Source organism: Amphiura filiformis, chromosome 11, assembly GCF_039555335.1.
Source record: "Amphiura filiformis chromosome 11, Afil_fr2py, whole genome shotgun sequence".
NCBI classification, from domain to species: domain Eukaryota; kingdom Metazoa; phylum Echinodermata; class Ophiuroidea; order Amphilepidida; family Amphiuridae; genus Amphiura; species Amphiura filiformis.
Genome location: NC_092638.1, coordinates 49,500,182 through 49,514,514, shown reverse-complemented (window position 1 = coordinate 49,514,514; position 14,333 = coordinate 49,500,182). Strand labels below are relative to the sequence as shown.

The 14,333-nt window shown below is 36.6% G+C and overlaps 2 protein-coding genes across 2 annotated transcripts in view; one reads left to right on the top strand and one right to left on the bottom strand.

Annotated features, from left to right (window-relative positions):
* Window positions 1-14,333, bottom strand: part of LOC140164937 (L-serine dehydratase/L-threonine deaminase-like) — a 117,895-nt gene that overhangs the window by 12,018 nt on the left and 91,544 nt on the right. The gene's annotated exons all lie outside the window — the stretch shown is intronic.
* Window positions 1-14,333, top strand: part of LOC140164939 (dynein axonemal heavy chain 3-like) — a 99,557-nt gene that overhangs the window by 46,310 nt on the left and 38,914 nt on the right. The window contains 5 exon segments of the mRNA XM_072188337.1: window positions 6,405-6,535; window positions 7,443-7,689; window positions 8,930-9,072; window positions 12,430-12,591; window positions 13,237-13,362. Of these exon segments, the coding sequence (XP_072044438.1) occupies window positions 6,405-6,535; window positions 7,443-7,689; window positions 8,930-9,072; window positions 12,430-12,591; window positions 13,237-13,362 (809 nt within the window).

Genomic DNA, 14,333 nt, shown 5'->3' with positions numbered 1-14,333 from the left:
CATCTTGGCAGCTCGTATGAATTTGGTCTTGAGCTGCAAGTAATAACTGAATATTAACTAAACCCTCAGCTTCAAGAGCATTTTGTAGCTCCTTATTATCCAGCACTGCTTGTCTTGCATAATCAAAAAAAAAAAAAGAGCTATTACATTGTATGTGGGACCATTGTGGCTTCTCTTTGGCAATTAACTCACTAAACTCAGAAATAATGGTATGCATTTCATACCGAAGCTCTCCAGTTGCTGACCGATATTTCTTTAAAAGGTTGTACTTAACCAGCATGTAAAGATTGACTGTTCCAGTAACATGTTTTACTACCAAATTTGCAGTAATCTGATCAAAAGACATTGGAATTGTCCCTAATGCAATGAAGGTATCTTGGAGATCTGGATCAAGATGATCAAATACAGTCTTAACCAATTTAAAATAGTTACTGGACTCAGTTAGGTCTATGTTGTCATTAGCAATGACTAAGATAGGCAGTTCTTCCAGCTTCACTATTAATTCATCTTCTTCATAGACTCCTTCTCGTAAAAGACTTCCAATTAATTCCAACAGTAAAGGTACTCCGCCTGCCGCCTTTGAGATTTGCATCACAGAGCTTTCTGTAAGACTTGGTGAAAGTTTCTGCAGTAGACCTTTTGACTGTGTCCCTGACAAGGGTTCCAACTTAATTGGATAGATTGACACTCCAATGATATCAAAATCTTTCCGAGAAGTAGCAAGAATGTTGATTTTGTTGATAGCCAAACATAGTTTTGTTACTTCAAAGAATTCTGACTTTGATTCAGAATCTAATATATTTTCTATATTGTCAAGAATAAGAAGTGTTGGGTATGATATCATTGTTCTTATATGTGCTATAAATTCTTGCTGTGAATTGACATCAATACCTGGTGCACCACCAAGGGAGAAAGTTACTTCTCTAAGCATGTCTTTTCTGATTTGAGTAGAGTTCACATTTAGTTGTTTAAAGTCCACAAAAGCCACTTGAAAAGTGTGCTCTTTCTGTAGAACTTGACCAATTGCGACTGCTGTTGCAGTTTTGCCAATGGCTGGTGGACCAGTAATGGTGATCATTTGATAAGCTTCATTGGCAAAAAGACTTGCAGCTGTGTCTATTTCAATATCATTACCTACATAATAGTTGGGCTTCAATGATTCAGGAAAGAAGGTTTCAGGGTTGTTATATGTTCTCCCTACAAGCAAATCTGTATAATGGAAATGTGTCCTGAGCAAGTTAAAAAATACCATCGCAATTACTATTACCAAAAGAAATGACATGATCATGTTACTACCAAACAATCGCATAAGGAGCTGTTTGTTATATGTTTCTAACTTCTCAATTTTGCACAATTTCTCTTCCACCACCTTCATATAATCTCCCGGTACTTTCACAACTCCATTTTTGATATCCCTCATTTGTTTCTTTACATTAGCAGAACAATGCAAACCATTCATGCATATTTCAATATCTTTGTAGACAGCTTGAAACTTTGCGTCACTAAGAGATGCTGCTGAAGGATGGCCAAAGTATTCATTTCTTATTTGTCGTAGTTTGTCAATGTGTTGTTTTAGCATTGCAGGGAGATTTAAAGTCCCAGAATACAGTAGCATGAAGAACAATGCAGTCAGATCCCAGTCATTGCGATTACCTGACTTAGGGACTTTTGATTTGTTGTTTTTCCAGGTACTGCCAGTTTTCAAAATATTTGTGAATACCTGAATGCTGTTCTTATCATCTTGCCAGGGATTACTGGGGTGTTGTTTGTCCCATTCCTGTTTAAAAATATTCCGCAGTTGTTCAGTGACAATTTCAAGAAGGATAAATGCGAGCTTGTTGAAGTTCACATTTTCAGGTGTATCCATGGCGACTAGCAATCTTCTGTAGGAAAATTGAAATAAAAGAAGGAAATATACAAAGTAATTGTATGTGTCGCTCACTAGAGGGTTTAGGTCACAAGTTCTGGAAGTCATTTAAAATTGATCAAAATGCTCCTTTGTTAACAAATTCCAATGTATTTTGATGTAACTTCATTTGAGTGATTCTTGTGTGAGGGTTCGTCAGAGGTTTTAAGTATTTTGGGGTCAAATGTCATCTAGGGGTCATTTCCAAAATAGTTCTTAAACTTAAAGTTACATCATTTTGGCCACATTCCAAAATTGTTCTAATAGATAATGCAAAAGCAGCTAAGCGACACTTGTAATCCGCAGATTGCCTTGCCTCTAAAATGGCCAGAAATTTGTATTCTCCCCCCCAAAAAAAATTCTAAAAGGTCTCACTGAATGACCCCATCCCTTCATTTTTAAGGGCTTCTCACTTAGTGACCTCCATTTTTTTGGCTTTTCACCCAATGAACCACTGTCAGCGCATCCTAAAGTCAAATGCCCCCCCGATTGTAGTTCACCTTCAGATTTTTGGAGTGGTTGACTTCAATGTTCTGCTTTGATGAGCTCATTCTTGTGGTTGCCTTGATTGCTTTCTTCTATATCTAGAATGGGGAACACAATGTGAATGAATGAGTTGGGTATTTTTAAAAATTTTTGCACATTGGCCAAAGTGACTTTAGCAATTATTTTATTAAGGTGACAATATTTAAAAAAAAACTCCTACAGTATTTGTTAGGTTTACCAAACCGTAATTCTACCTGTATTTCTGAGGCATTTATCCACAACAAGTAGAATAATGCTAGAGGGAAAATGTGGTTAATTATGAAAGTGATGTAAATTTGTAAAAGTTTACATTTTTGGAAAGGAAATTGATCCAGATTTGGTGTCAAAACAACAATTTTGGAGTACCAAACCAAACAAAAAATACCACAATTTTTGCCTCAAATTTTGGTAAACACAAATAAGACTTTTTTTTAAAATTTTTGGTTAAAACCGCAATATTTAGTCCAAATTGGCCTTATTTGGTCAATAATTAAAAAATAAGGCCAATTGCCAATACAATTTATAAAAAATGCTTGGAATATAGTGTATAGATTAAAAAAACACACAAATCTATTAGCTTTTTACTTTTTCTATAGTGTGTTAACAAAAATTTGAGGCGAAGATGTATTTTTTATGATTTTCTCTGAAATGTGTATTTTCACTCCAAATAATAAGAAAATTGTTTGTGTTTTTATTTAGATTCTTTGACTAATTTCCATTCCAAAAATGTATACTTTTTATATCTTGCATGAATAATTGAGCAAATACAGTACTTCATTAATTAATGCTTTTCTGAGAGTAGCATCAAGTGCGTATGTATGGCAGTGTTTGCACAATACATGGCCATTACAGACATGCAGATTAACCTTTCCTTTGTTAGTATGCAAATGGCGTCATTCAGTGTTGGGTATTTCCATTTTTGTTTTCAGCAGTGGAATGAAATACCTTCAGTGGTTGTTTCCTCTTTGCTTCTTAGCCTGAATAATACCACCAGTCCAAACAAAGTGGTTTAAAATTAAAAAAAACAAAAACAAAAAAACAACTGACCTCTTACCTTTTCTGTGCAATTTATTTTTCTTCAGAACAAAATAATTCACTGCCAGAAGCTGAAAAACCCAGTAAATTGTACAGTGCTTTGTGGTAGTCTTAATTCAGGCGTCATTCATTGCCATGGTGACATGCATGTATGACATAGCTTTCTCTGTACAGTGGTATTTCTATACAATTTTCAGTTCCTTTTTTTGGGGGGGGGGGGAGGGATGAGGTTACCCTCTTTTTCCTTATATTATATTCAAGGTATATATTAAATTGGCTAAAATTCCATTATAAATAATGGGTATATTCCTGATATATTTGTTTATCATGAATAAGATTATGAATTACATTTTTAATTCAGTATGTTTTTTTTAATAACAAATCTCCATGTAGGGGATTCCCCATTTGTGTGTGTGTGGGGGTGTGTGTGTATATATATAGTGGGGAATTCCAACGTTTGAATAAAAATACATGTTTTATAAATATCTCCTGGGTCATTGAGGTGGAACAAATATGACAAAGAGAAAGTAAACAAAACATTTACTTGCATTAAAAAGTGACAAATTTAATATTTATATTTGAAACATTTGAATATGTTGCCATGTTTGCTGGAGTTAACAATATACTGAATGCAACTTTACTATGTTGGATATACACGCAAGTTCGCGCTATGTCATGCGTGCATCATGCAACACAATTTGCGCACGCAATCACAATATTTCCCAAATTTATGACCAATAAATGATCAGAAATATATAGCCAAAAATGTTTAGAACATCAAAAGTATTTCAATTTAGCATCCACAAAGGTCAACATTATAAACTAGCGGGAGACCCGCGCTTCGCGCGGGTCCCCGCTAGTTGAGTAAACGGGAGCGGTTAGTAAACGGGAGTGGTTAGTAAACATGGTATAAACGGTGGTGATAATCATGGTGTCTTGGTGTAGATTATTCATCCAGTATATAGTAATGATCATGTTAGCTTGATAATCATAATTTTTTATGTTAGCTCCTGTCATATTAAAGAAGCTAAACTTTAAGTGAATATCCAGACCTGTGATAATGTTGTTACACTCAATCCCTCACATTTCTTTTGAAAAAGCTCGTGACAAAATAGTTGATTTTAACTTTATCCCAACAAACATTAATGTCAGAAGAGGTTGCTAGAAAACGTTTCAATTTCGGGTTATAATAAAACATGTAAGCAACCTGTTTAAAAGTTGCAGCAAAACATTTTAAGCGAGCCCGTGTTAATAGCTAGGCCTACATTATAGCCAGGATTTATTTGCGGGGGCCGCAGAATTTCCAAAATGTGGACTTTCAAGTTCCTCTTAAAGTGGGCTCACCCACCCCCTAACATTTAACCTTTTAGGGCTATACTTAATTTACAGTTGAACGACTCTGTTGGCTACATTTTAACATTCCCTCTGAAAAGTGGATTTTTTTGCAAATCTGTGACCCAATGACCACCCCTTATCATCAGCTTACACCCATAATGATCCCCACGAAATGGCTTCAAAGCCTTTGCTTTGGTCAAGTTTCCAATTCTGAGGGGACACAGCCGGTTGCACGGCGCACGACACAACGGTGCTTCGTGGCCATTAAAAAGGTGGCGGCAAAAACTTTGAGTGTCCCCCCTTCCCAAATTACTGAATTCGCCACTGTCTCAGAGAAGCAGTCAGTCACGCATTACACGTAGGCCTACACGCCGTAAGCCAACATTAAGTGCGTCCATATCATGCGCCGCAATGCGCGTGAAACCATGGTGGCGTGTACGCGCAGGTGCGTGACTCGCCACTTACCGCGCGTGTTGGACACCGCTTGCGTTTGACGCGTTTGCTGTCATGACCTGACCCATAAGGTTATTGACCTCAACGGCCTAGCAACCGACCAATTGTTTTGTTATTTCCATAGTGATTGAATAGTTTTTCAAAAATGAACGTCAGATGGTTTAATGGCGATATGTACCCGATCAATGTACGAATAAATCAGAGCTGAAAGTGAAAGCATCTCGGAGCCTGCTTCTGGACAAGATTTAGCGACTTCCTTTTATTTATATAGATTTGTATAAATTTGCTTCAGCCTCAATACACTGAAATGGTTATAAATACACACAAAATCAATGGACCCAATGGCTGGGATCATCCCTGTTTTATTTTTTTTAATTTGGAGAAAATATGACAATATTACCACAAAGGACAAAATTGTAATTTGTATTTACTATATTTACTTTTGCATTTTTACCAGTTTCAAATTTGTCATTTGTGGTAAAAATTTTTAAAAATCAACCAGAGATGATCCCAGCCTTAGAGGTCTTGGTCGAGGTCTCAAGGGACTCTACGAATTGTCTTTTTGTTTTGCCTCTTTGTTTTTGCATTTTTTTTCTGCAACCTCAATTCCTTTCTGTTCTATCAGGTGGTAGACACATGGGTGGGTCCCAAAACAATAACTCTTTAAATCAGAAATTAGTTTTCATGGGGTTAAGGGGGGTACTACACCCCTCAATAAATTTGTGTCTATTTTGCATTTTTCTCAAAAACTAATAACACAGTGGTAACAAAAGTTATGTATATTATAGGGGCAAGGAATCAATTACTACACTGGAATTTCAATGACTCAAAGACAAGCGGTATATTATTTATGATAAAAAAAGAGGTACCGCCAGGATGTACCTCAATTCCTATCGTATATACTGAACCGCTTGTTTTGAGTCACTGAAATTTCAGTGTAGTAATTGGATTCCTTGCCCCAATAATATACATAACTTTTATTACCAGTGGGTTATTATTTTTGAGAAAAATGCAATTAATAGTCACAAATTTACCACAGGGGTACCCCTTAAATAAAGTGCATTATCAAAGAGTATTCTCTTTGACTAACAAAGTCAAGCATAGAACCAAGATAAGAAACAATACCTTAATGTCCTGTTTGTATTCGCAGGTATTTTGGCCAATACTTTCCGTGACCAAGCCTCATCTACTTCAGAGGACAGGAAGTGGATTTTATTTGATGGGCCTGTGGATGCTGTGTGGATCGAAAACATGAATACAGTACTGGATGACAACAAAAAGGTAGGTAAAATATGAATTTGTGATGTCTGACTGACCCTCACTGTCAGTATATAAAACTGCACAATCTGAAATTGTGCTGTTGGCAAAGAGATAAGTCACATTCCTTACTATTGGTGAAGGGTGTGCGACAAGAAGTTACAAGAATTCATGTGGTGTATCATTTTTACGACCTGAATTGACATAGGTCAGCCCTTCCTGACATGCTTAGAAGTAGGCGCCATTTGTTTCCTACATGATATTATTCACAGGTTATAATCATGTTATGTACCTCAGTGACCTTGTTTTGAACATTAAAATAAGTCTAAATCTAATGTATTAGAAACTCTGCTTGAAATACATGTCTTCCATAGGGGTCTAAGGATTTAAAGTGGAATAACCCATTCTGAGTTTGGTAGTGACTTCAGTTCGTTGCATTGATGCACCACACCCCAAAGTGTCAACAAACCATCTTTGTATGTGTGTGTATAATGCTCTTGGGAATTAGGGCTAGCATGTGCAATTTGAATTTGATACTACGACCAGCAAAATGGGCTATTACAATTGAAATACATACACCCCCTATGGAAGACATGACCTTAATCTTCCATGCAGGGAGTGTAAATTTCAAATAGGGTTACCTGAATGGGTGACTACATTTAAAATGTACACCCCCTGTGTGGGAGATTAAGGTCGTGCCTTTCACAGGGGGTGTAAGAATTTTAACTTGAATAGCCCAATATGCACATACGGCACAATGCTACACTTTAGGTGAAACAAAGTTTAGACTGAACCAAACTACTTCAAGCTCACTTATGTGAGACTTCATTACTCTCCCTAGCTGTTATTGAGAGGTGAATCATCCAGAAATTGACCTCACCTATTTTTGTGACCTTGCTTGTAACATCTAAAACTTTATAACCCTCCTTAGCTGTGCTTGATGAGTGGTGAAATCATCCAGATGAGCAACAAACAGAACCTGATCTTTGAGTGCGAGGACCTTGAGCAAGCCTCCCCAGCGACTGTGAGTCGATGCGGTATGATATACATGGAACCACATCAGCTGGGGTGGAGACCCAATAAAGAGTCCTATATGGAGACGCTACCTGCTTCAATTACTCAGGAACATAAAGAGTTGGTGGAAGACTTGTTTGAATGGCTGTTTGATCCGTGTTTATGTAAGTATCATAAAAGTCATGCACTGAATAATTAGTTTAGTTTTAAATTCTTGCATAAAACATACACATGTATCATCAGCGGTAAACAGAAGATCATCACAACAACATCAGTGTTGAGAAAGAAGTCTGCAAGACTTCGAAACGTCCACAGTGAGTACTGTTTTATTGGACTAGAAGTATGAAATCTCTTCATTTATTTATCAACAACAGTCCTGAGGAAAATGTTCAATAACATACACATGTGTTTTGCCAATATTGTGTGAAGATCTATAAGTCAAAGTCTAACTAGGTGACATGAGTCAAATATCATTTAATACAGCAGTTGCCAAAACATGTAGAGGTACAAAATTTGGTACTGCGTTGTAAAGTAGGGGATTTGCAGGTTTATCCTTTGAATAACAGAGCAGGAATTAGGAAATGTGCTGGGGGTGGAGCCTTTCAGTGACTGCTCCAAAGTTCTGGAATGGCTTACCATCTACAATCAAGAATGCTATCAGCCTGGACTCATTTAAGTCATTGATCAAAACTCACTTATTTCCTTAATTTGTGCTGCCATTGCTTTCTGTATTTTTGAATTTTTTGGTTTTCTTTTCTCTTGCGCCTTGAACCCCTAGGAAAAGGCATGAAAGGCTCAGAATCTTCTATTGAAGGGTAATTTATACAGCTTTATTCTGTGAGCTGTTTAATAACGTAATGAAGTCTTTACGTACACTAGTCCGACTCATGAATATCGTAGTTCTATAGTGTTTATAATTCTCTGATGTAAAAACTTGAAAGAAAGTAAACAGTCACAAATAAATTACCTGGTTTCTTGAGTCGGATAACTTCTGAATGCAAGTTTCAGACAAAAAATATAGTTCCATTTTTTTGACAAAACATTGTATATATTGGGCTATTCCACTTAAAATCCACATTTTGCAAATATCTTCCTCAGGGGGAGTTAGAATTTCAAATGGAATTAGCACATTAATCAACTCTATTTGAAACTCACCCTCCCTCTGTGGTAAATTAAGGATGAATCTTTCTCAGAGGGTGTATGTAATTCAAATGGAACTACCTAATGTGTTCATTCTATTTGAAATTCATTCTCACCTGTGGAAGATATTTCCAAAATGTTCCACAGGGGGAGTATGGATTTTAAGTGGAATTGCCCATTTTCCATGCACTGCTGGATAAAACAATATACCTGACCATTACCTTATTTTATATCGTATTGTATTGCCTTTCTTTATTACATTAGATTTCATCTCTCACGAGTGCAAGCTATTTGTCACCACATCAAACATCCATTTAGCGTCAACCTTCATGCGCCTCTATTCATCTCTGATGGATGAGATCAAATTCTCTGGTATGGAAGGACATGATACTATGAGTAGTCAACAGGTAAGGGGCCACTTGTGGAAGATAAAATTTGTCGTTTGCATCACATACTGTCGTATCTCAAAAGGCTGCTATGTGTGATTTTTTTTAAATATTTATCTAATTGTGATGAGATATACTGTAAAATTCACTAATTTCACACTAGGCAGCCTTTTGAGATATGACAGTATGTGATGCCGACAATGAATTGATTGTAAGACATTATATAGACATTAGGTCAGGAAGTATATTTTCATGCACTTGCTTGCGTAAAATAAACATGTGATTATCGTCGCTAGGTGGGAATAAACGCCATATATTGTTTCAAAGGTCAAATGCAGAACCTGCTATCTAAAAAGTTGGCCCCAATATCAAAACCTCATATGTGGGATTTTGGTCTGATTCTTTTTTTGGGTGCCAACTTGAAGAAACTGTTCTTGCACACCTAATGATACTTCCCTCTTTAAGTAATCAGTCCGTCCCATCTTACATGTAATCAATGCAGACTATAGAGTGTTTATCCACCTTAAACAATACTATTGTTTATCCTTATGTTAATTATTACACAATAATCTGGGCTGATAACAACAATGCACACCGTGGCTCCATTCTACTTTTACAAACAAAGTTGGTGAGAACTTGTACCAATTCTTTATGGCTAGCGCATACCAATCCACTCCTTTCAAAACTAAAGACCTTTAAAGTTAATGACATATATTTATCACCAACTTAGAATTTCTATTTATCAATTTCACCATTGTCTCCTTGCTAATGATTTACTGATTTTAACTTTTTTTCATAATTATAACACATGTAATGCTAACAGTTTCCGTAGTAGCCATATACTATAGGCAGAATATCTAATTCTTGATCATAAGAGGATGCATCTCTTGTGTACTGTTGTGTACTTTTCATGAAACAACACCATTGCATGACCTAAGACCCTGATTGGCCAATTCTCAAAAGATGTGCTTGCTCCGTAAGTGTGTGGTCTTTGCGTAGTACACTCGACGCAAATATCTGTGGGTACCCATGATCCAAGTTGGCTCTCATGATCGAGAATTAGATATTTTGCTTATATTGTAATATCAGATTTCAAGGTGCATTTCTTTGAAACAACTTGCCACCTTCTTTTAAAAACGCACTTTCAATCAATATATTCAAACCATTGCTTATGAAACATCTTATTAAAAATTTTTATTCTTGTACCACCTAAATCCTTCCATCCTTTGGGTTTTTTCAAGGGTAAAAATATGTTTTAATGGACTTATATCGGTACCCATATTTACAACACCTGTATGTACCTGTAGAGTATTTAATTCCATATTATGATTTATTTGTAATTTTAGGCCGAGGGTACTGCCTCTCACGCTTGGGTGTTTAGCAGTGTCCTCACCCATCATCTCAACCATCATATGTATTTCTTCATGTATACTTAGAGCCATGTACCTTATATATCTATTAATTATATATATCGCATAATAGTATGTTGTTTGTAGTTTTATCATGATTGGATAAAATAAAACTGAGCTGAATTAGAAGATATACATTTTTCCTCCAAAGACCTACACAATTTAGGTATTTTTTTGGGAAAAAATGTATATCTTCAATGCAAAAGGTCACAATTTTCAAATGATGGTCGGCTTTTCCTCCCAGCTACATACTCTTAAAGTTCATATCATTTTATTTTATAAAGTTAATTTTGAAGACGCTTAAATGTCAAAAATGTCAATTTTCAATAATTTGGCATAAAATTTGTATTATATCTTGAATTTCAAAAAAATACAGGACATTCCTCGTATTCAGAATGCAATTCAATATGTCTGATGTGCTCTCAGGTCCCACAAAAAATACTGTGCAAATGTTGCTATCTGATCCCTTAAATAGCGGAGGAGGTGCAATGTAGCCTCTCTCACATCCCCAACAAGTTTGTGGATTCTAACACTGGTAGTATTGCCATTGCCTCATTTCAAATATTGAGTTTTAGTTTTGGTTTTGGTTTTGGTTTTGGTCACATGGTTTCCTATTGTCCTGCCTAACCACTTGAATCATAAGATATCGAACTCATTGTTTCTACCTTTTGTTTAAAACCGAACATTTGTGTCAGTCAGTTTTGGTTTTGGTTTCAGTTTCTTATAAGTGGTGTGAATCGTAAAATTATTTGATTTGAAGTTACCTACTCTAAGTATACAAAAGAAATGTTTAAATTTGGCAGTGCAATATTCACGAGGAGAGAAATCGAGCATGGTAATCTACATTGAAAGACGTGGTTTACAAAACCGAATAAGCCTAGGCTAATTCACCTGTGAAAAATATAGACCATCGAAATATTTGCATTCGACATTACAAAAGGGGCCACTATTGTAATTGTATAGGTGCTATAAACAAAATCGATTCATGTCCTTAATCCCATGTACCAGAATCGATGGAAGGCCATTATATGACCTCTAACAACCTAATGACTTTTACTGAATCAATTTTTATTGCAAAAAGTAGAAGATAGAGGGGAGAAGAGATTGTGTGGTGTGTGTGTGGGGGGTGGTTGGAGGGCAAGGGGGATATGGGCCGGGAGAGAGAGAAACAGATGAGAGAGAGCATTGGAAGGGAAAGAGAAGGGGGAGGAGAGCCCGAGATGAAGATATCGAATGTAGGGGAAGAGGAGGGGGAAAGGGGTAATTTAGGGAAGAGGTGGTTATATAGGGAGGGGAGCCCCTTCTTAAAGAGGTATGGGTTGTGCTTCCCGGGGATAATAAACTAATTCATATAATCAAATCATCTCCATGCATCGTTTATGTTTCATACAAACAAACAAACCCACCACCCGCCCCATCCTTCAATATACGCGCATGTATATGATTTCTAGGCCTAGAACTTGTGAGTGTAATATATGCCACCTACCTTCGACAGAGAGCATCAACTGTCGTCCATGGATAGATTTCGATATCAATCATGATAATAATTATGTTAGCACAATAGGCTATTGTATACTTCTGGTTATATACCCTATACTGTGTCCTCCCAGCATAATAGTGTTATGATTGCAGACCAGATCAGCTCTACTGTTTAATCCCTTGATTTTTGGTTTCTGAACAAAAGAGAAACCAAAACTAAAGATTTGAAATGAGGGATTGTATCATGCATTTAGTCAAGGCCATATACCTCTGTTGTCTTTATACCCAAATGTACAATTGACAACTGACATTTAGTGCTGGGGAGGTTAAAGACACTTGTTATAGATGAGGATCAAAATATATTGAGTAGTATGGTCTATGGTGTAAACACTAAGGAAAAATAGCATTTTTATAGTCTACCTAACCTTATTATAAGTTATAACTTGTACATATTGTGGTGTGCTTATCCTGCCTTATGTTATTTCTGTAGATAACGCTGTGGCTTCAAGGGTTATTCTTATTCTGCCTTGTGTGGACACTTGGAGGCAGCATGGATGGAACTAGTCGGCAGAAGTTTGACCAATTCTTCCGCCTGCTCATAAGTGGTACACACCCAGACCACCCCAAACCAAAGAGCATCAAGATTACTAAGGTTAGTATGTGTTTGTTTGTGTCTCACAGTCTGTTTGTGCACCCATCTATCTGTCTGTCTGTCTGTCAGCTTTGGTGTCTTTGTATGTGTCTGAGTTTTTGTGCACTTAACTAGAAGGAATTTAAAATGAATTTGATGGCATATCCTCATAGCGGCGCTGTTTATATTTATTTGCATAGAGTGGCTGCAGTCTGATATTGGCTGTATGATGCTTGCGTGACTTTGATTGTGGGCCGATCCGCGCCATAGTGCCTACTGGTGCCTGTGTCTTGCTGGGCCGTTGTGACAGAATCGCACTCTGAAGTTAAAAAACATCTTTGAGCGGGCTTATGTGTGTGATTATGTCTGAGTGTGTGCATATATGATTGTGTATGTGAAAAAAATTGAGATTTAAATTAAAGAAAAGAAAGTAGGAAGAAATGTTATTCACAAAAAATGCTACATCAGTGCTTCGTTTTACAGAGACTATATCAGTATGCAATATGCATCCAACATTCATCTATGTGTTCAGCCATTCAAAATGAAGCACAGCCATTTAAAATGTGATGCTTCACTAAATGGAATTGGCCGAGATACAGTTGTTGAGAGCACCAAGCAACTTCAGACAATTCTTGCTAATCATTTATCTGAATTTTGACCCGACAGAGCAACTCCTTCCCAGAGCGAGGCACAGTCTACGACTACTTCTTCTTGAAGCAAGCCAGCGGTCAGTGGTGTGAATGGGTGGACTACTTGGACAAGGAGAAATGTGTGCTACCAAATGATGCAAAGGTAAGATAATCAGCAAACCAATCTGAACAAAGAGTTTTAAGCAAGTCTGAAGAAAGCCCACATGATGTTTACCATTACAGTACCAATTATACAACCATCAAGTCTGTATGTGATGTGATCAAGCAAAGTCAGTCAGAAGTCAGAAATATCAATTTTGAGATATAGCCAAACAAAGGAAGTATTTCATTTTGTTTCCTTTTGTTTTGGAAATTCTTTAGCTGCTCATATCTTTTGAATTGGTTGTCCAAATTCAATGAGATTTTCTGCAAAATGTAGGTTTTTACATGCTGTTTACAATCCTATATAAGAAACTGAAAAATAATTATGTCCAACTTCAGACTGATTTTGCTTGATTACACCACAAATATCAAAATTGGGCTCATGCTTAACTTTTGCATCAATTTTCATTTTGGCCCAAATTGGGACTAGTTGTTATGACTCACAACTTGCGCACTGACATTTCTACAGGTCCAGTTCTTATCAAATCAACATTTCCTCTTGAAATTGAAAGGCTATGCAAAACATGCTGGTAACAGTAATTTACAAGTTGCCTGAAACTTTACAGCTACCCAATTTTAGCCCCTGCTGATATGCCAGTGTAGGTCACTTGCTAGAGATCCCTTGGTTGTCAAAGGAGAAGTCCAGGGTGCAATACCGGCATACTCTGCCCATTCAAAGAAGACTTGGAACTCTTGTCTATGACATACATAGTAACAGGAGTACTATTTATTATGAAACTGGTGAGGATAGTAATGTCACCATGTAAGAGGATAGAATATGAACAGGCACTATAGTAAAAATTTCATTTAAAGCAATAATGTGTGATTTGCATAAAGAATAGATTCTTATTTAAATATTTGTTTTCACTGATCACATTATCCCCTTTTAATTTCGAGCCAAACAAATGAGGTATAATGAAGAAAATTGCGATTCATTCCAACGCTTACAATGTGTGCACTACGCTCACCGAT